Below are 24,661 nucleotides of genomic sequence, written 5' to 3' on the forward strand. Positions count from 1 at the left end.
GGCTAGCCCAAATTTTTTAAAAGAAGAAAAGAATCTAAGAGACAAGCATTGAGGCTCCTGTAAGAATTGAGATAAGATGTGGTAAGGGCCTAGAATGAAAAATAATACCAGTTAAATAAGCACTTTTCTAACCATTATCTTGGATCAGAAAGAAATCAAGAATAGGCTGGGCATGGTGGGTCATGCCTATGATCCTAGCATTCTGGGAGGCCAAGGTGGGAAGATCGTTTGAGCTCAGAAGTTCAAGATCAGCCTGAGCAAGAGTGAGACCCCGTCTCTACTAAAAATAGAAAAATTAGCCAGGTGTCATGGTGTGCACCTGTAGTCCCAGCTACTCCAGAGGCTGAGGCAGGAGGATTGCTTGAGCCCAGGAGTTTGAGGTTGCTGTGAGCTAAGCTCATGTCACTGCACTCTACTCAGGGCAACAAAGTAAGACTCTGTTTCAAAAAAAAAAAGAAAAAAAAAAAGAAAGAAATCAAGAATAAATAACTCAAGGACTCAAGGTACATTAGAAGAGGAGAGTTAAGGACCTATCGAGATGCAAAGTGGCCCAGATCTCCATTTTCATAGTCTTTCAAGGTCACCAATATTTCTAGGCAAAATTAGGCCTCTTATTTGTTCTCATCCTTCAGATCTCTTGCCACATTTTGGTGGTGAGCATTCCTTCCTCTCTACCTAGATTCCTGTCCCAGCTATCCTTCCATTATCAACCATGGCCTTCCAAGGCCCAGCTCTGAGCCCACCCCCAATCCCACTCAGTGTGCTAACTGAGTCTCCACTCAGCCTCATCACTCCAGTAGTCCAGAGAACATTTCCACTGAGATCCTGTGGCCCCTGACCCCTAAATGAGTTTCCTTTTGCCAAACAGCCTGCCTTTCTCAATTATCCCATTTCCGTTGATAGACTGACACAGGTGTCATGTAGTGAGTAGACAGAACCCAAAGAGCTTCAGTTTGAGACATCTAACCAGGAAGAGCTACAGTACAGCAGAAAAGCATCCTTCAAGCACAGAAATGGCAAACAGCTCCATTTCCAAAGTCAAGACAAGTATTAGAGAAATGGTTGATAGTGCTATAGGCTTACCTCACAGTTCATCTTCCAAAGCTATACCACCAGTGCCTTTCCTGGGACAAAGCCCCACTATGGAGAATGTCAGCATTGCTTTTCAGAATAAGATAGGGCCGGTCTGCTCAAATAACTTAACATTTCCTTTTCAGCAGACTCATTACCGGGAACACAAAGTTCACATGCCAACTTGAATAGAGACAGGAGAGAGGACATGGAAAGAAAGGAAGGTATAGTCGCAATTTACTACAATGTGTGCACCAGCACCTCTTTAAGAAAAGCAAAAAGAATATTGTAGATTAATATTCCATTTTTATAGTCCAAGTTTCTATCTGTCCTGCAGGCTATATTGTAATAAACCAAAGTATTTGTCTCCCACACGCCTTCTGATATTTTATCACTTCAGCTCAAAAGATGCTTTTTAAAGTGCAAGAACCCTAAAGTGGAAGTTGTAGCACTTTGTGGGCAATACGTTGGTAGTTTGCAGTAGGGGGAGGGACTAGTTTCCTGCCATTCAGTTCCTCATTATAACTGTCCTTTGCAATTTTTTGAATTACATTTTAAACAGATCTGAAGATGCATTGATGTATCTAGTTCTTTTTACACTAAAATTTGTCTTTGCAGAACAAAGTCACAGCTGGGGATTGTGGAGAGATGATGTGGCTCTAGAGGAAAGAAAAACAAGTGCCCATGGAAGAATAATGTGCTACAGACTTTTACTTTGCAGTATTTTCTCTCTCGAACCCAAGTGTGAAGTAATTTCAATAAACCTCATTTGAGGCAAAGAAAAGTGATGAAAGCAGATATTTTAATTCAAATATGTGGCATTTCCTTCCACGGGAGTCTTTAAGAGCACACACATCTACAACAGATGGCTTAGGGAGCAAGAAGTTCTGCCTGCAATAGGAATGTAGATAGAGCTGCCTTCTTAAGGCCCCTTTGTAACTCATAATCCATAAAGCAAATGATATTATGACCTTTGTTCTATCCCACCCCTTGTTAAAAAGTGAAAATCACAAACTGCTCCACTTTTAATAAAATGTCTCAAATCAGTCTTGAATATTATCCCAAGGGAAATAACTTCAGGAATTCTTTGGATCTCTAAGTTGTTAGGTGTGTACTTGGGTGACACAGAATAGAGCAAATATGCAAAGCCAGAAGGCTGGAAGCTGTGCTTAAATAATACAATACCGCCACCTAGAGGCCAAACACTAAGCACTTGGACATCACCACCAAACAGGATGGAAAGCTAGACAAGCTGCTTACTGCCCAGACCAGCAAGGCACCTCTCTCTGCCTTCACAACAAAGCTGGGATAAGAGGCGGGTTAAATGAGCAAGGGCTTTTCCTCAATAATGGGATATTGAGGAAATGCTACAAGGCAGTCAAATATGCTTCCCCATTACTACCTACAAAGACAGGTGCTGAACTAGCCAACCAAGAAACCAGCGTGGTAATGGTTTTATTAAGATACTTGGAAAACAAACGGTATAAAAATCATAATTCCAATCTCACCAAAAATGTTTCAATAGTGTCCTTCAGTGAGTATTTATTATACACTGCTTGAATAGGCATTTCTTAAAAGGTCAAATAAACTTAGAAACATGAGATATAAACCAAGGCAAACAGGCTTCTTTATTGCAGGTCATTTCAGGGCCTTTAATATTTGACTATACACAAGAAATCTTCAAAGAGACTACTGAATGCACATTTCCAAAATTTAACTACAGAACCCTTTTTCTGCAAAACATACCATGAGAACCCTCCCTCCCTACTAAGAAAGCAAGGTCAAGGGGTGGCTTAAGGATGCAGGTTCTGGAATCAAACGGCATGGGTTCCAATGCTTAACTCCACCACTCACAATGGAGCTTCTTTGTGCCTCAGTTTCCCCATCTGTAAAACAGAAATATAGTACCGACCTCACAAGGAGTTGTGAAGATTACATGAGGTAATACATATAAATACCTAAAATAATTACTAGTTGCTATCTCTCCACAACTTTCTTGGATGTTGTGTGTGTCCAGAGTCTCCTAACTCTGGTCAAACAGTTCAGGGAAGCTACCATTAACAGAAATACACACAGCTATGCCCAGCTGCTGCCCATATTCCCTCTAGAGACTATGTTCCTATGGGCCTCTGGGGAGTGGGGCAAAGGAGAGTATTTAAAGTTACTTTACTAGCTGAGACGGAAAATAGTAACAATATTCACTAATAATCTCTTGAATAATTGGAAGAGCTTTTAGCACTTACGAAACAAAAAAGGACAAATAGCCTTACCAAAATCCGCAAATCACACAGTGCTTTCCCCAACAAAGTTTGTAACTACCATCATTGTATTTTTTATGAATACATCATTTGTTTCTCTGTATAAGCACATGCTCAAAATGCCGAAGGTAAATTAACACAACTCACAAATGCCTCCAGCACCCTTTACTGGAACATCATTATGTATGTGCATGTGTGTATATGAATGTGTGAACGGGAGAGGTAGTGATATGTGAAACAGCTAAAATACCTTGCTGCCTAAGACTTTAAGGTTTTTTTAACCACCTGTCCCAGCTCTCTTTGAAGTAGACTCGTACGTCCATCAGGATACAAAACATTTTAGGCAAACCCTTAGTAGTTTTATAGTACTCTTCCATTTTCTTTTTCCTGAGTTGTCTCCTTTCTGCATTTTACTTCTATTTCACCATTTTTCACTTTTTCTCCTTAATCACTCCCTGAATTTATAATTTTCAGTAGTAGGAAAAAGTAACATTTATTGAGCATCTATGTAGCATATATACCTTGAAGCATTATCTCCATTGAACCAATGGGAGCCTGAGGCTGGAGGCTGCAGGTTAAGGTAGGCAGCCACTATGTCTATAACGAGACTGGCCACCCTTGGTTCACCCAGAACTGTGCCAGTTCACATCTGTGGCTCAAGCATCATTACTGACATCCCTTCCACTCTCAACAGTATCTGGTTTTAGTTATGTGGTCATCCCAACTATAAGCCTCAACAAGGCTTCATTACTCCTCTGGACCTGTTTCTGTAATTTGAAAAAGGAAATAAGATTAGATAAAACTATAAGAATTTTTTTCTGTTTCTGTGATTTCCATTTCAGAGTTTTAAAACTGAACTTCTAAAGTAGTCTAATTATGAAATTAAAGATCTCTCCACCAGGTAGTGGCTCACACCTGTAATCCCAGTTGCTTTTGGAGGCCAAGGCAGGAGGATAACTTGAGGCCACACATTTAAGACCAGCATGGGTAATATAGTGAGACCCCCATGGCTACAAAAAATCTGAAAATTAGTTGGGCATGATGGCATGTGCCTGTAGTCCTAGCTGCTTGGGGGGCTTAAGTGGAGGATCACTTGAGCCCAGGAGTTTGAGGTTATAGTGAGCTATGATTGTGCCACTGCACTGCAGCCTGGGCAACAGAGCAAGACCCTGTCTCAAAAAAATATCTTTCAATCTCTATATATCTTTCTCTCATTGATAACCTAAGGTATAGTTACCCTACCTAAGCATTTATACAGATAAACAATGATTTAACAGATATTTAAGGGTCAATGAGTTTCTCAGGAATTGGAAGAAACAGAAAACAAGCTCGAATTGCTACAACTTTTTAAATGCGTTCTACTTCACTCGTCTCCTTATTCCTTATTAGCTTGGGTACAATGCATCAACGGTGCCAGGCCCTGAATACTCCCCACCATGAGTGAGATTCATTGACATGAAACACCCAGCCACACACATTTTCACCTGGGCTAGGCCTCCTACCCTACAAAATGGGTAGGGGAGATGCCTAGACACAAAGCCATGAAATTCCCACATCAGGATGGAACCTGAAGTACAGACACAAAAGGAAAGGTAACCACACGAGGCAGCAAAAGAAAATGATGGGGTGGGACAACCCAATGTTCCATCACCCCACCCTCGCATACCTTAGGCAAGCAGAAAAACTGATTTTGGAGTAAATACATTTATTGATACCCATTTTATATATAGTTCAATGAAATAATCTATAAATATAAAAGCATTTTTCTTTTGGATATCACCATGGTCCATGTAAATACTCAACAGTCAGAATCACCGGCAGGAAGCACTCCAAGTCACTGTTAGGTTTACAGACCTGAATATACATATCGCGTTAAACAGTGGCACTTATGTACTCAAGTGGTCCAGTGGCTTTGGAATATATGACTACTGGGCGTGTGGAATAAAAATAATATGTAAGTTAAATCAATGGAAAGGGTATCAACCATCAATAAAAAACAACAATTATGAATTAATATCCTAGGCAAAGAAAGTACCACAGCTGAAACTTGGTGTCAGAATACTGGAGACGAAGGATGTAAAATACCACATTGTTGTGACACCAGTGCTCTTTCCAACTCCCAGTGGACAATCCACCACTGCCTTAGGGTCATTCATGGTCAACAAATAGCAATAAAGAATCCAGATAGCTTAGAATAAAAGGTATGTAGAGACTGATACCAAGATTAAAGAAAAGTGAGCTAAATACTTCAGTGACATAATGAGTTTCTCCCCTAGAAGGTGACTGTGGAAAAAACTTTTTTTTTTAATTCCCTTTGTTACATTGAACACGATCATTTATCTAATGCAGGAGAAAGAACCCAGACATTTGGGACTCAAAACACACGTGTGAAAATTTTCTTCTGTTTCAAAGTTTTTTCCTCACCACTTCCAAGGGAACTAATGCAGCCACTGTTGAGCCTTGCTCTCCACCTGATGCAGCATAAAATTTTCTCTTATTTCTTCAATAACAAATACAGGAATGTCTTTTGCTGCAGTCAGACTATGTGTCTTCTGAGTTAGCAAGCAAATGCATTTAAAAGGTCTTAGATGTGCAATGTCCAAAATTGAAATCTGAGAGGCAGTGTTAGAATTTAAGCAAGGCGGATCTTTAGGGAATACTCAGTGAAAGCCTAAGTGAAGCATATAAAAACTCAGTTTTTTCTATTATTTTCAGCTGGACTTGACGGCAACATTCCCTGGTAAGGATGGGTAATTGGTGTTATCTCCAGGTCCAAAATATCCCAACTACTTAAAGTAGGCCCCAAAAGAGGAAAAAGACAAACTTGAGTTCTGTGGTCTCTAGATTTTTTTTTTTTTTTTGCCATTTTTCAAAAAGAAATAGTAGCTTCAGTCGTACACCACTGGTTGAAGGGGTTTTCATCCAAATGAGAAACTCTACCCCTTGTCTCTAGTGGGACAGGCACCAGATTCCCACAAGCAGCAGCTCCCATGTCCTGTAGCACACGGCATCTGACCCTGGAGTGAAGAGTAAGCTGGCACGGAGCCCCGACGCTGGGATTCAGACTAGATGGCGTTTCTCGGTGTGCCATTGTGTGCCAACGCTTTCAGGCTGGGGGCACTGGTCTGGTGACCACAGCTCCTGTGAGAAGTCACACCCACTTCAAAAACCTCATGAATAGCTTTTCGGAAACAGTGGAAATTGTAGTCTATTAAACCTGCAAGAGAGAAAAAGAAAATCACACCTCCTGAACGTCAATTGTGAAATTACCTACTAGAAAATATTTTGGTGACAGAAAAAAAAAATTATTGTACGCTAAAAACCATACACCCAACTGAGGAATTCTTTACGCTGGAAACACGATAAAGCATATACCCAAATTGTTAACACTGGTTACCTAGTCTACGACCTGAGCGAGGACATGGTGGGCAGTCAATCTGAGTAATTAGGAAAGTAAATTTGCTAAGGAAGTTTACAATAAAATCTAAAGTCAAAGTAAAATACTTTTTGAAATATCAAGAGCTTCCTTTTACCAGTCTTTGGGGCAGCCAATGAAGAGCTGAAGGAAATAGTAAAGCAATAGTTTGGCAAACTGCTCAGTAGAAGCCTGGAGTCTGGGAAGTACCAGAGAGGCCCAGCAGGCAGAGCTTCAGGCAGCCTGTACCCGCCACCCCCTGCCCTCTTCAGGCAAGGCAGCTTCCTCTTTATCTGTTTAATGAACTGGGCTTCCACATAAGATTCTAGTTGAACAAAGGCTTCTATTTTGTGACAGAATGGCTAGCTGCCTACCAAATAACCACTTTTCCCCTTCTTCCTTAGAATTAGAACCCCAATTTTGGTTGAGCACATTGGTGCTGAGCTAAAACATTACATTTCCTAGTCTTCCTTGCAGTTAGATACGGCCACATGACCAACTATAGCCACTGAGATAAGAAGAAGTATGTGGGACTTCCGTGAACTCCTAAGAGGAGGAGGATGTATTCTTTCTTCCTGTTGTTCCTTATTAATGTCTGGAATATGGATAAGATGGCTGGAGCTCCAAGAGCCATTCTGGACCATGAGGTGACCTTGAGAATAGAAGCAAGTGCTAAGAATGGCAGAGCAGGAAGAAAAACACCCATGTGCTTGAGGACACCAGGAAGCTGCCTTAGCTGTCCTAGACTGTATACTTCCAGACTTCTTTAATATGCAAGAGACACAAACTTCCATCTTGTTTAAGGTATTGTTATTTGGGCTTACCAAATAACAATCTGGGTTAATCAAAATTAACCCTGACTGATAAATACTGCTTGAAACTCTTAAACCTATAAACTAGATAGCAACCTCTTCAATCATAAGAACAGCTAGCTAGTCATCATATATATCCACCATCACAACATCCTGATAGCTGACAAACGTGCAATTTAACCATCACCTTGACCAAATAGACATCTTTGGCATCCAAGTTTCAAATCACATTCAAGAAAAGTGAAATATTAAAATACACTGTGTGGCCTGCTTGAACACAGTGTGATCTTTCAATAGTTTATATTTGATTTGATTAAAGTCAGGAAATAATGAACAGCATGATAGAGTACAATATGTCAAAGGAAGTAGCAGATCTGGTCCATGCCTTCAAGGATATGCTAGCTGGGGCATAAAGCCAAGACACAAGAAACAAATCAAAACAATCTGGTGTCAAACTGACTACAAATGTGAAAGAAGTCCAGAGAAACAGAGAGCCAAGTGCAGGGCAAAACAATCAATGAAAGCTCCAGGGATGAGAGAGAACTTTGGGGATACAGGCCAGATTTAATTAGGCAGAAAAGGGGAGCAAAATCACAAGAAAACTGCAGGGAGGTGGCAGTAAGAACACAGCACAGATGGAGGAGAGAAAGCAATGGTCTGACTGGTGAGAGACAATCAAAGAAATTTGAATACTGACCAGATATTTGATACCATTAAATCACTGCTAATTTTTTGTGTTTATTAATGCTAATATTGTCATGTTCAAAAAAGAACACTACCTTTTAGAGATATCTACAGAAATCTATACAGGCAAAATGATTTAATGTCAGGGATTGCTTCAAAATAATCCACTAGAGAAAAGAGTATAAATATAAGATTGGATATAATTTTGATGATTGTTGAATGTGGGTGATAGATAAAAAGGAGTTTATTACACTATTTTCTCTACTTTTTAATATGTTTGACAGTTTCTACAACAAAAGAGTAGAAAATAATAGCCACCTAATCGAGAAAAGGCTATTCAGGAAACAAGATTGAATATGAGTGTCTGAAAGTTGAAGCAAGGATAAGTACATGGTGATTAATTGGGCTGGTCTACTTTTGTGTATATCAGACATTTTTCATAACTAAAGTTTAAAATTTTTTTAAATTAAAATGGAGAAAAAGAACTGCTAAGAATCAGTACAAAAAGGATAAAAACATGTGAACAGGTAAATTGCTACAGAAAACAACTGAACAGCCACGAAAAAGTGCTTACCATGAAAGACTTTTGCCCTAATGAGTAATTACATAAGTAAAAATGAGAACCAGCTGGGCGCGGTGGCTCACGCCTGTAATCCTAGCACTCTGGGAGGCCGAGGCGGGTGGATCGCTCGAGGTCAGGAGTTCAAGACCAGCCTGAGCAAGAGTGAGACCCCCGTCTCTACTAAAAATAGAAAGAAATTATATGGACAACTAAAATATATATATATACAAAAAATTAGCCGGGCATGGTGGCGCATGCCTGTAGTCCCAGCTACTCGGGAGGCTGAGGCAGTAGGATCGCTTGAGCCCAGGAGTTTGCGGTTTCTGTGAGCTAGACTGACGCCACGGCACTCACTCTAGCCCGGGCAACAGAGTGAGACTCTGTCTCAAAAAAAAAAAAAAATGAGAACCAAATGAGACACCTTTCACATCTACCAGATTGACAACACTTACACAGTCTGACAATATCAAGCATTATCAAGGATACAAAGTGATTAAGACCTTTCTTCCATACAGTACTGTCAGGGTTGAAAGTAGGGAAGTCATTCAGAGAGCAGTTTGGTAATGTCTAATAAAATTGATGTATGTACTCTATAAATTCCACTCCTGAATGCATACCCTAGATAAATTCTCCACATATGCAAAGGCAAACTTGTTCATGAGCATTTGCTGCAGAACTATTTGTAATTTTTAAAATAATCTAAATGTCCAGCAATAAGAAAATACATTGTGGTTTATTCAACCCACAGAATACTATATAGCAGTGAAAATGAATGAACTATGGTTTATGAGCCATGAATCTCAAAAACCCTAAATGAAGAGAAACAAGTAGGTTGCAAAGACTACTTATATTTTGATATCATTTATACAAAGACATACAATACTCTATATTGTTTAAGGATAGATATGAAGTAAAAGAATCAATCACCCATAAGAGAAATAAAACACATAGTACAAAGGAAAGGATTTCAATTGAGAGAAATACACAGAAGACCATCAACTATATTTGTCATGTTTTAGTTCTTAAGCTCAAAGATGAACACACATGTTTTATTTTATCCAAAAAATGTATATCTGAAATATTTCATTAAAAACTCAGGTAGAAGAGTAGGGACTTATTGCAGTGAATAATAGAGAGCTACTCTAAATCTTTGAGTAGTTAAGTAATATGATAAAAGAAATTTTCTGAAAACTAATCTGCCTTCAGGATAAAAGATGATATATACTAAACCCTCCATATACATGTCAAATGCATGAATATTATCAAGTAGAAGATTACTACAGCACCACACGCCTGGAAGGATGAAGACATAGACTGGAGTCACTGACATTGGAAATGGAAAGGAAACCCAAGAAACAGTTAAGAAAAAAATAAGATTTGGTGAAAGTTCAATGTAAAGGATATAGAATAAGGGAAAAAGGAGAACATGAAATGCCTTCTGTGAACCAATCTGCAAGGACCCCTTCAGCAATAACACCAATTACCTGACTACAAGATATCCAAGCTTGGACAGGAGAAAAATGGCATAGTGACAGAAGTAGGGTAGCCAAGAGAGTCACAAAACAGGGGAAATAATCATCAACTGATGATGGGCAAGATGCCCAAGATAACAATCAGATATTTAGGGAAGATGTCTCATTAAAAGTTCCAAACGTGGGACTGGAACATGACCCCAAGTCAGAGCTGGAGACGTGAATTTTTCAATCAACCACATACAGAAGATTAACTGAAGCCATGGATTGGATGAGCTGACCTGGAGAATAAATGAGCAGAAAGACTTGGCTCTGTATGCTCAGGACTGAGAAAAAGAAAAACAGCCAGAAGAAACAGGAGACGTGGTCAGGGAAACAAACACATGAAATGACTCAGAAAATTCAGCTCTAGGGAAGCAAAAAGAGAAGAAAGCTTTGAGAAAGGAGGGAACGACATGCTTCCGGAGGCTGAAGAGGCTGCAGAGTAAGAAAAAGCCACTGAATGCAGCAAGAAGGTAATCTGGTAATCTCTCAAGGAACAGTTTCAGTAGACCGGTTCAGATGGAAGCCAAACTGCAGGCAGGTAAACAGGTAATGAAAGAATCTGAAGTAAGAGAGGTTGGAATAAAAAACACGATTTAAAATAAAAGATCAAAAGAAGAAAGGAGAGAGTCAGGACTATATATGTAAGGGAAGGGACAAACGTAGTTTGAGCTAATTTTTTTTCTAAAGATAACCATTTGTCAAACACTGCAATATTGTTTTCTCTTGTTTTCAAGAACCTGGGAAATTATGGCAAAGAACTTAACATAAAAACGGCTTTTTAAAATGCCATTACCTTTTCGTTCAAAGCTTTCTTCCCTAAGAATGCAGACCAGTGCCAAAAATTTAGTCACCTCCTTTAAATAAAGGACAGTTGTATTATTCAGCTTGATAATTGCCATAGATTCTTTGTCATAAGCACTTCCACTTCCATCTTCCTTTAACCTATTTTAAAAGAAAGTACTGTTCATCACAGGTTTCCCAACTGGGCATTTTGTCACATTTAATTTGCACAATGACAAGTCTTTCCACCCCATTTCCCAAACGTCTTTTGAGAGATAATACTGGCTTACATATATTGGAACAGAGTATTGTTTCAGTATAAGGTTCCTAAAAGCAGAATCCCAGGGATTCCTATTAAAAACAATAACAACAAAAACTCCATACATATCCTCTAATATAACAGATATTCAGACATTTGGAGAAAAAAGTGAAAACATGTATCTATCTTACCCAGAGAAATGACACCACTTCCAACATCTTGCCAGATGGGACTACTTACCCCTCAGACTGTATTCTGTAAGCCCAACTGAGATGCCTCCTCTCTGTACTTCCCTCGCGTCACAGGGCCCTCTGGGACCTGCTACCACCTAAGTGAGCTCCTTCAAGGCATATTCCATATGCCAAGTCGACCACACGGTTTTCTCAGAAAACATTTTTTTGCTTCCTCATGAAAGCAAGAAAATTCTTAAGACTATACAAGAATATTCCTGGCTAGAGAACAGTAAGAACTACGTTGAAATCAACAACTTTTAAAGAGCTATGTGCTCTGAAACTTTATTCTGATGTACTTGCTCGTAAAAGTCTAAAGGTTGTCTAGCTATTGCTAGGAATTAGCAGCTGTCAAAACTGCCTTTTTAAATAAAGTATTTCCCTCCAAAAAAAAAAAAAAAGGTGAAGGAAATAGGCTAAAAAGAAAACATTAGCAATAGTTGTCTATGGTAGTAAAATAATCCTTTTTTCCTCCTATTTTCACTTTTTTATATTTCCCATGCAATTGTTGTTAACAAATGGTGGTGAGACTTATATCTTAAACTACTAAGCCTTACAGTTTACCTTCTCATACATTAATTTGAAAAAGATTTGTCTTCAAAGAAACATTTTAAAAGACAGAAATAACACTAAAAAAATTGTTAATAGTTGTCTTAGTAATGGCTTTTTACTCCTCTTTTCATTTTTCTATATTTTGTATATATTTTTTCCATGAACTCTTGGCTTATTTTTTTAAACTATTCTGAATCTTACAGTTTACCTTCTCACACATTAATCTGATCCTCACAACAACCCTGAAGACAGGAATTACTACTATAGCCCTATTAAACCATTTTTAAATCCTTTCTGCAACAAGCCAAAGTAAACCACATAAAGAAGAGAAATATGCCCATTTAAAGGATGTAGAAACTGAAGTTCATTAAAAGTGAAGGGCTTTCCTAGCAAAGTCAGAACTCAAACTCTGGATTTTTAACTCAATTCCACACAGTTTCCAGTATCTTTCCTAGCTAGATTCCCCAGAATCATGGGGAAGTAGGTGTCATTTGCTTTAAGAGTATAAAAGAAAACTACTTCCTTCTGATTGGAGAAGAGGAAGTTTGAAGTGCTATGTATTCTCAGCTTATAGTTAGATGACCTACCTAGATCCTTGTTTGTGCCACATGGAAAGTGAGAACAAGCATTAACCCTGACAACAGGCTCCAACACAGACAACCCTGAAGATTCCCTAAGCCAGTACCCCCACGGCCAACAGCTGTAAAAAGCTATAAAGTTGATAATGTCTAACCAGCATATGATCTTCAATTACACACTAATGTGAGAAAGAAGAAAAGCACATTCTATTCAAAGTCTGGAGATTACACAGATTTGATTTGGCTGTGATTAATAAAACTAAGAATAAAAATATGTCAATGACCTTAAAAAGCTTGCTCAGTTTTTAAAACATAGTATTTGCTTTCTAAGTTTATCTGTTTTAACAGTTTTTCAGAGTACTAGGAAAATATGCTTATCTGAATCTTTGTCAAAATATGCGAAGTCAAGACCAAGAGAACTATCCTTAGTAGCAGAATATCCTAATTACTGCCAATAGGGCACAATGAGGTATAATAAACTTAGAGGAAAAGTAACCTTGTTAGTCCTCAAACTACAAAGTGAAAAGCTCATAACAAATATCATGGGACAAAATGCATACTGTCAAAATACTTTCTCTTCCTGTGACCTAGCAGTATTCCATGCATTCACACTTCCATCCTGTTTACCTAGGATGCATGGTATATAGTAGACTTCAAATCTTCCCTCATACTAATCTGTGCTGACACAGCCTGCAAATAAAAGAAGGATCTAAAATATGAACACTGCCATTGGTGAAAAAGAAGTAAATATAAAAACCAAAAGAAATACAATCTAAGCTGGGCGTGGTGGCAAGCACCTATAGTCCTGGCTACTTGGGAGGCTGAGGTGGGGGGATCACTTAAGCCCGGGATTCGAGTCCAGCCTGGGATACATAGCATTTTTTTTTAATTAAAAGAATTACAGTGTATTATTTACACTTTGGAATCCTCATACTTGCAAAGTGAGCCATACAGAGTCTGAAAGCTATTTCAATCATTAAACTACAATTGTCAGAGTTATCTGTGGTCCCCATTCAAAAAAATGTAAGTCAAGAGTCGAGTAAGAAGTAAATTAAACAATAATAAAGCACATCAAATTAAATGCACAGATTGTGTTAAGAATAGTGATGTAATGGACATTTTTTTACAATGTACTTTATAATGTATAATGTATGTTATACTGAAAATAAATTTTATAAATATTTTATAAATTTTATAAATTTGATTCATATTATTAAAAAGTTGGTTTACAGAATTTTTGTTTTAAAAAAAAGCAAATGTTCTACTGATCCATTTTTAAAACTAGGAAAACAAACATGAAATTTTACTAAATAACATAATAAACCAACAATATCTCATTTTCATTATGGAAACAATTAAAACAAAGGACAGCATGTAATCACAACTGAATAGACAGAAATGGAAGACAGGAATAGACAGGTAAAGAACAGGCTGAACAAATGCACTTTCCTACACAGAGGCAGCTGGAGAGAGACACTGACAAATTAGACCAAGGTGAAGGGCAGTCAGAGGTGAAAGAAGTTTAGACTGGGTGGAGCAGAGAAGAGGAACAGACAGAGGACACAGGTATTAGAAAGCAAAGGTAATGTTAAAGCATCTGAAAGCACCTTGGGAGTTCTGATGTTAATATACTAGGGGAATCAGGGATGTTAGAGGGTACAGAGAACGTTACTGGCTTTTGAAATGCTAGTAATTTTCCAAAGTTTTCACTAGTGCTCTGGCCTATTCTACAAAATCACTTGTTTGCTGGCTTCTATAAATTTCTATATAGGTTTTGGCGAATTTACATAAAGAAGAGCTCATATTTTAGAAATGTAATTTTGGAAACTTAGATGTACGGGTCAAATTTTTATGTGTTTAAGTCCTTCTACTTAATACCCAAAATCTAATTACCTTGTTTCTTTGCTCTCTGAAAGATTAAGAATCACTCATTCCATAAGGCCTGCAGTTAAATTAGGAACCAAAACTTACTTTATTATTCAGACCATTTTAAATAAATGAGTCTAGTTTTTCAATCTAGCTAAGTCCCAGTAGTGAGATGATACAGTGCGAACCCCCCAAATAATGGTGGGAGAAACTTTCAGTGATAAATAAGTCCAGTGCTAGTCATACTTTTCAACTTCTCTTAGGCATCCTGTCTGAAGGAGTAAGATCCAGCAGCCCACTTACAGGGAAACCATGCTCCAAGTTGAAGCACTAGAATGAGCACAATCTGACTTCATACAGTACTTGCCAAAGGCTTCAGAAATTAATCTCCTAGACAAATCAAGCTGGTAGTTTTCTACCCGAGATCTTACAGAAACATGTATATAACTTACCCATATATACAAGACACGTCAATCACAACATCAATCATGTCACAGCAAAGTTCATAAGACTGCATATCCACAGGGGAACTGTCTGTTGCAATGTAGATTTTGCTGACAACATCAAAGAGAAAAGCTTTTTCAATACCTGAATTCTTGGAAAAACAAAATGGGGTAAGTATTCAGTTGTTTTTTTTTTTAAGAATTATAATTTGCAACTTATCAAAGATCTTGAATTACTGAGTAACATACAAGGTCATTTTTAATTATACAACTCAATAACAAAAAACAAATAGTACTGGGTTGAAAGACCCTTCTATTAACCAAAGAATAAAAGCGGAATTATTTCTCTGCTCTCTGAAACATTTCTCTTCTTCTGCTTTACTTGAATGAATTATTTTCTAAGATATCACCAAAAATTTGTCAAAAAAGTTCTCCAAAAATCAAGCTATGCTACATTTTCAATAATCCTCTCTTACTATTATTATCAATCTTTGATTTGAATGACTTTGCTACCAGAAAGGCTTTATGCTGCAATTAGCAAAACATAAAAGAATTACAGCTTGACGTCAATATCTAGCACAACTCAAAAGCCCAAAACAGTCAAAGTGGGGATCGCCACACATTGGGTCCTCTCAAAGTAATGTTTGAAAAATACAATAGCTAAATGCTAAATTTATTGGAGGGCTACCCTTTTTTATTAAGCTGAATCTTCAAAATAAGAATGTAAAATATAAGATTTTACATACTAAGATTACATACTAAAATATAAGATTTTACAAACCAAGATACTAAGATTACACACTAAATTATAAGATTTAATATACTAAGATTTTAGTTAGCAAGAAAAGGAAAAGACCAATTTTCCAATGTGACCTCCAATAAGGCAGAGATTAAACTGAGTCACATTCCCCAAACCCAGTCTTTTCCAGTTACTATTCTTCCTTCAGAAAACAGATATCATGAAGATGTTTTCAAATAAGCACGAAAAAATTTTTCATCGGTTCATTTTAAACACAAAAAAGATGAGTGCTAAGAAAATAATTCAGAAAATAGCAGCTCAAGCCATATCTTATGTTCTTATTTATTTTACATGTTAAGTGTGCCATTAGTCTTTAAGCTTGATTCAGACTAATTCAAGCCATTTTATGGAGGATTTTAAAAGGAGTACATTTAACAAAAATGGAATCAGAAACTACAGTAAATTAAATGATTCACTTACTGATATAAAGATATTTAATAGGTTTTCCAAGGTCGGCAGTTGTGGGATAAGTTTCTGTACCACCTTACTAAAGGCTTCAAATATTGAATGGTCATAGATACTAGTCAAATAAAAGCTGAAAAACACAACATAGATTGATTAGTTTGAGAAACACCTTAGGTTGACAACTATCATAATATATAAAACTGTAACATTTGATTCCAGTAAATTCAAAACCATGCCCACCATTCAAGATGACGAATGCAGTGTCCCACCTGGCTTGTCGCTATACACCTCTCTACTGCATTTACACAGAGGGCAATTGAGGCAGTACCCAGGAAAGCATTTTCAGATGCTGAAACTTGAATATTCACCTAAGTCTTTGTAGTCTGATCCAAAAAGCTTGGTTTTTTAAGCACATAACTGAGATAAAAACCAAGATTAAAAACCAAAAGAAAGCTAGAAGAGATAGGAGACTTTTATTAAATAAGAATATAATTCAGGTTTCTCCTACAATGTCACCTCCTAGCCGGGCATAGTAGCATGTGCCTATAGTCCCAGCTACTTGGGAGGCTGAGGCAGCAGGATCACCTGAGCCCAGGAATTCGAGGCTGTAGCTACTAGCTACAATTGTGCCTGTGAATACCTACTGCACTCCAGCCTGGGCAACATAGTGAGACCTACCTGTAAAAAAATTTTTTTAATGTCACATCCTCAAAAGTTCTTTTCTAACTACCCTACCTAAAATACTGTTCCTGTACCTGATTCTACCCTTTTCCCCTAATTTGTTTTTGCAGCATTGATAAGTACTTAAAATTACACTATACATTTATTTATAGGTGCTTTTGAGCTGTGTCATTACAAAATGTAAGTCCATGAGGAAAAAAGACTTTGTCAGTCTGGCTCACAGCTGCAAGCCCATTGCCCTGAGCAGTGCTCATAAGTATCTGTTGAATAAACAAATGAATATAACTGGTGTTTATAATTTATATAAAAAGCATATTAAGGAAGATGGGAGCAGGGGTCAGATAGAGAATGAAACAGGAGTTAGGAGGCCTAAAAGGATGTACAGTGGAGAAGTAACATTTGTAGATTCAACATAACACATTATCTGAGTGAGAGAGACAGAGAGAAAGAATGACAGAGAGAGAGAGACAGGCCTTTAACAATTTAAACACTGGACAATTCTACTTGCTTTTTCACTCAGGGTATACACTCTTCATTATATAGTTGTATCCACAATACATTTATATGGATATGTGACAAAGTCAGAGACAAAGAACTGTATATACCACTTTATAGGTAATTTAAAGATATTTTTAGGGGGTCACCAGGGGCGTGCACGAAAATAAATATATAAATAAAATGTTTAAAAAAGATACTTTCAAGGAGCTGACCTAAGAACTCAACGCTGTGTGAGAAAAGACTCGACTCTAGACGTGACAACACTGGAACAGACAAGGCCAAGATGATCCCACAGGTACAGGAAGAAAGGAATATTTTAGTGTCTCCTTTAGGCAAAAAGATTAGCAAAGTGAGATGGTCCTGCAGGGCTTGTGAGGCTCGGAGGTAGATGGGACAAAGACAATCAGCAAGGACAGGGCATTTTAGTAAAGTGAGTTTCTAGAAACTAGAAATCAAATGGACCCTCATTGCACAAGCCTGCTAGTATTAAATAAAAGTTAAGTGCCAAATTCTACTGATGTTAACAAGGACTAGGGCCCTATAGGGTACTGGGGTAAGGGATGGCATGAACCATTGGGGTGAGATACCTTGGTAAGGGACACAGACATAAAGAGAGTCAGAAGAATCCCCATGGGCACTGGGCAACACAGGACAACCATGGCTTAAAATCCAGGTAAAAACTATTAATAATAGATTCTAAAAAAATTAGATTGAGGAATTTTATGGGAAGGCAGTTTCTCTTATAGACATCACTGAATTTTTATCTTTTTGAGCATGAATTACTTATAAATTTTTAAAAATTTAATCCAGGCAAAGTAGAGGTCAATGAGACTTTTCTACATGGCTTCCTAGAAGAATAACTGAAAGATCTCGGAGCCTGAAGCCCAGGGAATATGAGAGATAAAGATGAGGGTTGGCTTGAGCCTGTAGGGGAAGTCCCTGTAACAGACCAGGGATAGGGAAATTACTGCGCTTGTGTCTCTCCCCTGTTCCCTCTTTAAACTGCTTATATCATCAAGACAACATTTTCTTGGGTATTTTAAATATACTCATTTCTACCTATATCACCAAAAAAATAAGATGTAGAAAAATATTCTTCGTAGACTTTCCGAATGCAAATACACAAATCAATCCTATTTAATATCTATTCTCTAACTTAACAAAATTTAATTATAAACCAGCAGTCCTTTAAACTTAATAGCAGCTTTACGCAAATTTACAGGATAAACCCACCTAACCCACACTTGAGTTTCATGGAAGTATAAAGTGTTTTAAAACCTAAGATACATCAGAGTCAGTCCACACTTGAAAATATATCTCCTTTAAAAGGCTCTTTCTTACTGAGAAAGACACTGTCAAGACTCAATCCTCAACCTAAAGATTTCTACAACAGATGTGACAGGAGATTTCTTGCACTGAGGCAAGGGGAAAGAAAAATAATGAAATCAACAGTGGGGAGTCCCAAAGCAGATTTATGCCATGAGGAAATAGCCTGACTCCAGACTCTTGAGATGAACTTGGAAAAGCACCAATGGAAACACTTCACATGACTTCAATCTCCAGGAAAATGCAAAAAGTGGGTAAAGTAACTTCTCAATAACATCAAGCTCCCAAAACAGCTTGGCATTCAACAAAGAAGAGATCAAAAACATTACAGATTTGGGAAAGAGCATATCAGTAACAGATAGCTACAGTGTTTGTAATGACAGAGATGGGAATACATTTACACATTGTTCAGGGCTCTCATATCAAACACATATGTTGTTACCTAAGATGGAGTTTTTCTAGCCCAGCATCTGCAAGGTCATCATTGGCCCTTTGATGAATGTCCCTCTGTGTTTCTATTTTGTGATCATCAGACAGACCATCAACTTTGTGAATAAAAACCTCAAAATTCATGTCTGGGTTAACTTTGTAGGCTTTAGAAACAGTAATGTGAAGTCTTGTTAAAGCCTCCATGTAGTCATCCTGTAAGTCAGAACAAAATATTTTTTAAAAAGAAAGCTTACAAAGGTCAAGTAACGAGCTAAGAAAGCCTCAAACCACCTATTTCCCCAAACACAGAAAATATGTTATCCTTATTATTCACAAATATTCAAACATTCAAATATATTAACTTATACCACTAAATAGCTCTTCAATTTCTCAAGATTAAAAAATTCAATTACCAAGTTAATGCTTATAATTTTTAATACTGGTAACATAAAGAAAAAAAAGGAAACAGACATTTCTTCCCAATAGATTTTTTTAAAGTAATCCCAGCTCTGCCATTTATTAGGTGTGTGATTTTGACCAAGTTGCTTAAACTCTGTGATCTCAGTTTACTCATCTATAAAACAGGAATTACAATATATACCTCACAATACTGTGAAGACTAAATTAAATTACATCATGTATGTGAAAGCACCCACTATATAGAGCCTGTCACTCAGAAAGCATTCCTAACTAATGCTTAAGCTTATAAAAATTAAGCTTCTTAAGGACAGGGCCACGTTCTATTCATCTGACTGCCTGCCACGTTAGGTCCTCAAAAAATGCTTGCTGGACTAAACTCAATTTGGGCAATTAAGAAAACCACTCACTTATTTTATCTGCTGACTCTAATTCTCACAATTTTATATTATAGCATGGGATCTTTTGAGTGAGTGATGTCACTATTGTTATAGTTATTAAAGTACAAGAATATCTACTATTAACCAATAAAAGTGGAAAGCCAGTGTTAGCTATTCATTAACTAGGACTCAAAAATGTAAACCGTATCTCTTAATCATCTGAAATTCTGTACTTGGACAAAGACATACTTGCTCCCAAACCACCTATGCAACTGCAGTTCTTATACTGTTAGGGAATTTACTGCCAAAGAAAAAAGCTGCAAGCACAAGACAAAGAAAATAAACAACTTTTCTTTGTTTCTGTATCTTTTTGCCACTAGGGAAGAGAAGTAAACATAATTATTAGTGACTACCTGTGCATCAATGACATATATCAATGCTCCTGTTCCCCTGAAGATCATCTCATAGTCGAATGTTGGGTCAAAAAAGTCCATTTGCCCAGGAAAATCCCAAATTTGGAAATTTACAAAGGAACTATTGGAAATGTCATCTTTATAAATCTTGTTGGTACTTTCCAAAAAGAGGGTCTCATTGGGTGACATCTTATGAAACACCACCTGTTAAAAGAAACAAGACAATTTTATGACTATTTAACTTCAGTATTTAAATTCAAAATTCCACCCTGGTTTAACATAAAAAATTTGATCCCACAGCAAAAATTTTTTTAAAGGTAAAAACCAAATGGTGAATCCATTGGTAGTCACTATCCTTTTATTTCTCACAAAAGATAACACCCAATTAATTTCCATTAAATCTACTTTCAGCTAAAACTTTCCTGCACCATAACCAGTACTAGTCATCTCTCACCTCCATTGGTTTGTTGTTTTTTTCTTTTTTAGGGGGAGGGTTAAACTGTATTAAGTCTGCCAAAATATGCTTTAAAATTATGGAAGCTTTATAGGTAAAGCTTAAGATATTTTGTTGATTCAAAAATTACTTAAGTGCCTACCTCAGGCTCTGTGGAATAATAAAAAACAAAAAAAGAAACAGATTTTGCAGTCTTGTGGAAGAAATAAAACAAGGACAAATAACTATGCCAAATAGAAGTGAAAATGTCCACGGAGGTGCCCATGGGAGTTAACATGGAAAAAGGCAGCTCCTAGGAGAAAAGAAATGGTAAAGACAATCGTTAAGGATCACAAAAGGCTGGGTGCGGTGGCTCACGCCTGTAATCCTAGCACTCTGGGAGGCCGAGGCTGGAGGATCACTCGAGGTCAGGAGTTCGAGACCAGCCTGAGCAAGAGCGAGACCTCCATCTCTACTAAAAATAGAAAGAAATGATTTAGACAGCTAAAAACATATATAGAAAAAAATTAGCCAGGCATGGTGACACATGCCTGTAGTCCCAGCTACTCAGGAGGCTGAGGCAGGAGGATCGCTTAAGCCTAGGAGTTTGAGGTTGCTGTGAGCTAGGCTGACGCCACGGCACTCTAGCCAGGGCAAAAGAGCGAGACTCTGTCTCAAAAAAAAAAAAAAAGGATCACAATAATCAGAACACATACAATCCTAAGATAAAACTAACTAACTTTCTAAAAGAGAAAAATGAACAGTTACTCCCAAGTTTTTGTCGGTAACAGGTGAAAAGAATTAAAATCAGCTTGCTAAAAACCCACCATAAACATACCCAACTTTTGCTGTAGAGATGAAAGGGTAAATAAAACACAGTAAAATTCAGTAAATTCAGAAGAAGGCTACTTTTTGAGAACATCACGTCTACAAAGTATCACGTCTACAAAACATCACACAGATTTTGGATAGAACTTTGTCACAGAGTGACAGAGTGGAAAGGGGGAAAGACTAGGTGATAATAGTTTTACTACCAGCTCACTCTGTGTGTAATGGAGGAAGTCAACCTTGCCTCTATTTTCCCCTTACTATGAAGTGTACAGCCCTCCATTCATGACAGACCAAAAGTGAAAACAAATGGACCGATGTAGGTCTGCAAAACTTTCTCAAAGTCTCAGATTTTTGCAACCACAGACATACAAGGAGAATATTACCAGTAATTACACTCATTAGACCCCAAGGACTGAAACAGGGGCAATATTAGTACCCAATTCCCAATAATGTTACGGTGAAGTTTCTTTTACACTAGTAACAAGAGCAAGCATTAAAATGTCCAGTGCCTTAGTCACAACTCTTTCAGACGCTGCTCCCTGGGGCTGGACTGGGAATCCCTGCAAACTCTGGTCACCTGAAGTGAGAGGAACAAATTTAAAAAGGGGTGCAGGGAACGGAGTCCACGAAGTTCTCCAAGTGAGAACTGCAGAGTACGTCTCAGTTTCGTAAATGACACAGGGCAGGGTCCCAGGGGGCGGAGGTCTTGGGCAGTGCCACCCGACACCTGCCTCCCTCCAGCTACCCACCCGGCCTCAGCTGACTTGGGCGTGGACGCAGAGGTCAGGGTCCTGGCGCGAGCTGCGCCTGTGGGCTGCGCTCGCAAGAGTAGAAGAGAAAGTGCAGTGGGACAGAGCTCGAGGCCAGCCCCGGCCACCGCCCTCCTGGGACCTCCCCGCCGCGGCCACCTGAGCCCCCGGGGAGGGGAGGGATGGGGGAGGGGCAGGCGCGGCCCCGCTCACCTTCTGGATGGAGGACTTGCCGCTGCGCCGGAGCCCCATGAGCAGAATCCTCGGCTTGGAGCTGTCAGCGCCCCCGGGGCCACAGCCCCCGCCGGCCCCCGCCCCAACCCCGCCGCCCGCCGCTGCCGCCTCCTCTTCCTCCTCCTCTACGCCGTAGCCGAAGTCCTTTGGAAACGAATCAGCCGCGCCGTAACTGCCGGCGAGGGGCGTCTCCTCCGCCCCGTACTGCAGGGACATGGTGCTGGAGCCGCCGCCGCCCGCACCCTGACAGGCCAGGCCAGGCCTAGCCAGGCCGCCGCCTCCCCACTCCGCCGCCACCGCCGCCGCCGTCCGGCCCGCCCCCAGAGCCCGGCTCTCATAGGCCCGGAGCCGAGCCCCAGCGCCTCATTGGCCGCCCGAGCTGCCACTCAGGAGCAGCAGGGTAGGTGGTGCCCCGTCACGTGCCGGAATCACCTGACTCCTAGCCGCGGAGGGGGGAGGAGGAATCACGAGGAGGGCTGCCCGGCCGCGCCTCTCGCCCGGGCTCCCGGCCCTCTGCCCTCCGCCCCAGCCCGCACGCACCTCGGTCCTGCCCAGCACGCGACGTGCCTCTCACCGCTCCCCTGCCTTCTTCCAGGCTCCCTAGAGCACCGAAATGGAAGATGTTTTCTGGGCATCTGGGGGAAGAACTGTTTTCCTCCTACAATTGTGCTCGTCCAATCAGTATTTACTGATGCCTACGATGTCCTGGATACTTACCAAGGGGAACAAAACTGGAACCGACTCGAACCCTGACTGCCTTCAAGTTGCTTGAAGATTAACAGAGATCGGACTTCTGCGTAAGTAGCCTCGGTACGAGATATTATATGGGGAAGGTCATGGGCACAAATAATGCTCGGGAGTTGGGAGGATGAGAAAATCTACAAACACATCTAGATGGATGGATATGGATGGGATGTGCAAAGGTATGGAGGAGGAGCCAGCCAGACTGAGGGGAAAGCCTCAACCAGGGCAGAGTCATGGGTCAGTGTTAGTTTGTTCTCGCAGGTAGCTGGACGCTGATGGGAAAGCTGATGCAGCCACGCTAGAACATTTTACCTTCTTTCTTTAGCAAATTGCTGATACTAGATACTGCTGCCACTTCAAACTCAACAGGACTCAGTTTCCTCTCTTTCCCACCTGGTCAAAGTCTATTTCTCTGGTAATTCCAACCCCCCCCCCCCAAAAGAACACTGCATCTTCTATGACGTCCTTTAGTTTAGAGACCAAAGGAATGAATAATGAAAGCAAACCGAAGCAAATGCAAGTGCAGTGTGGTGGTGGTCTTGGTCTTTTTTGAGTATGAAGGGAATACGCACTCATGCAGGTCTGGGACTTTGGTTATGTCTACACCTAAAAGTTAACGGTGGGACACACCCTTAGAGGTCATGTAGCCCAATCTCTCACCTAAAATGAATCAACTCTACAGTGTCTGTGACTGACAGACGGACGTACAGAGTGCGCTGAAATAATTCCTAGGGAAGAGAGCTCACCATCTCAAAAGGCAGCCAATTCCACTATGGTAAAGATTTAAAATTTCTTATTCCAGCCAAAAAAATCACCCTCCCTGAAGCCTATAAGGGAACAAAATAGTAGTCTTCATCTTTTTCATGACAGCACTTCAAATAAATTGCAGTCTTACTTACCCACAAAGTCTTCTCTATTCCATGCTAAATATCCTCAGTTCCTTCATCCATTCCTTTTATGGTGCTATTTAATGCAACTTTCTGTGATGATAAAAAAATGTTCTATACCTGCACTATTCAATTAATGCATAGCCACATGTGGACTGAGCACTTGAAATGTTGCTGGTATGAATGAGGAACTGAATTTTTAATTGTTTAATTTTAATTGCCACATATGGCTAGTGGCTACCATATTGGACCAGCATAGCCTTACGTAGTCAAAGCCCCTCTCCCTATTGGTCACTCTTCTTTATATGCATTCAACCTTATCAACAACCGTCAGATGTCTGGCACCTACCAAGCAATACTAACCAATACAGCTTTCAGGATGACTATTTAGCACCTGGACAATATTTC

General features: G+C 39.2%; 1 protein-coding gene across 2 annotated transcripts; it reads right to left on the bottom strand.

The window, feature by feature from the left end:
• Positions 1-2,735: 2,735 nt before the first annotated feature.
• Positions 2,736-22,950, bottom strand: RRAGC (Ras related GTP binding C). 2 transcript variants are annotated; one of them, XR_011234495.1, is made up of 8 exons: positions 22,602-22,864; positions 20,376-20,579; positions 19,179-19,378; positions 16,247-16,361; positions 15,037-15,179; positions 11,113-11,261; positions 5,754-6,546; positions 2,736-2,957 (listed from the first exon to the last, which is right to left on the bottom strand). XR_011234495.1 is itself a non-coding variant. In XM_069477720.1 (7 exons), exons 1-7 carry the CDS (start codon positions 22,836-22,838, stop codon positions 6,395-6,397), a joined length of 1,200 nt encoding a protein of 399 aa, XP_069333821.1. In that variant the 5' UTR covers positions 22,839-22,950; the 3' UTR covers positions 4,963-6,394. The 2 variants fall into 2 exon arrangements, 1 of the variants encoding a protein (XP_069333821.1); XM_069477720.1 differs by lacking the exon at positions 2,736-2,957 and having other exon boundaries at positions 4,963-6,546; positions 22,602-22,950.
• Positions 22,951-24,661: the final 1,711 nt, after the last annotated feature.

This window comes from Eulemur rufifrons, chromosome 8 (assembly GCF_041146395.1).
Source record: "Eulemur rufifrons isolate Redbay chromosome 8, OSU_ERuf_1, whole genome shotgun sequence".
Taxonomy (NCBI): Eukaryota; Metazoa; Chordata; class Mammalia; order Primates; family Lemuridae; genus Eulemur; species Eulemur rufifrons.

Excerpts from the sequence above, each read along its gene's own strand:
- RRAGC (XM_069477720.1), bottom strand. The coding sequence starts at position 22,838 with ATGTCCCTGCAGTACGGGGCGGAGGAGACGCCCCTCGCCGGCAGTTAC. Across the intron at positions 20,580-22,601 it reads GCAAGTCCTCCATCCAGAAG|GTGGTGTTTCATAAGATGTC; the intron begins GTGAGCGGGGCC and ends TTCTTTTAACAG. Across the intron at positions 16,362-19,178 it reads CTAGAAAAACTCCATCTTAG|CTTTTATTTGACTAGTATCT; the intron begins GTAACAACATAT and ends TGTGTTTTTCAG.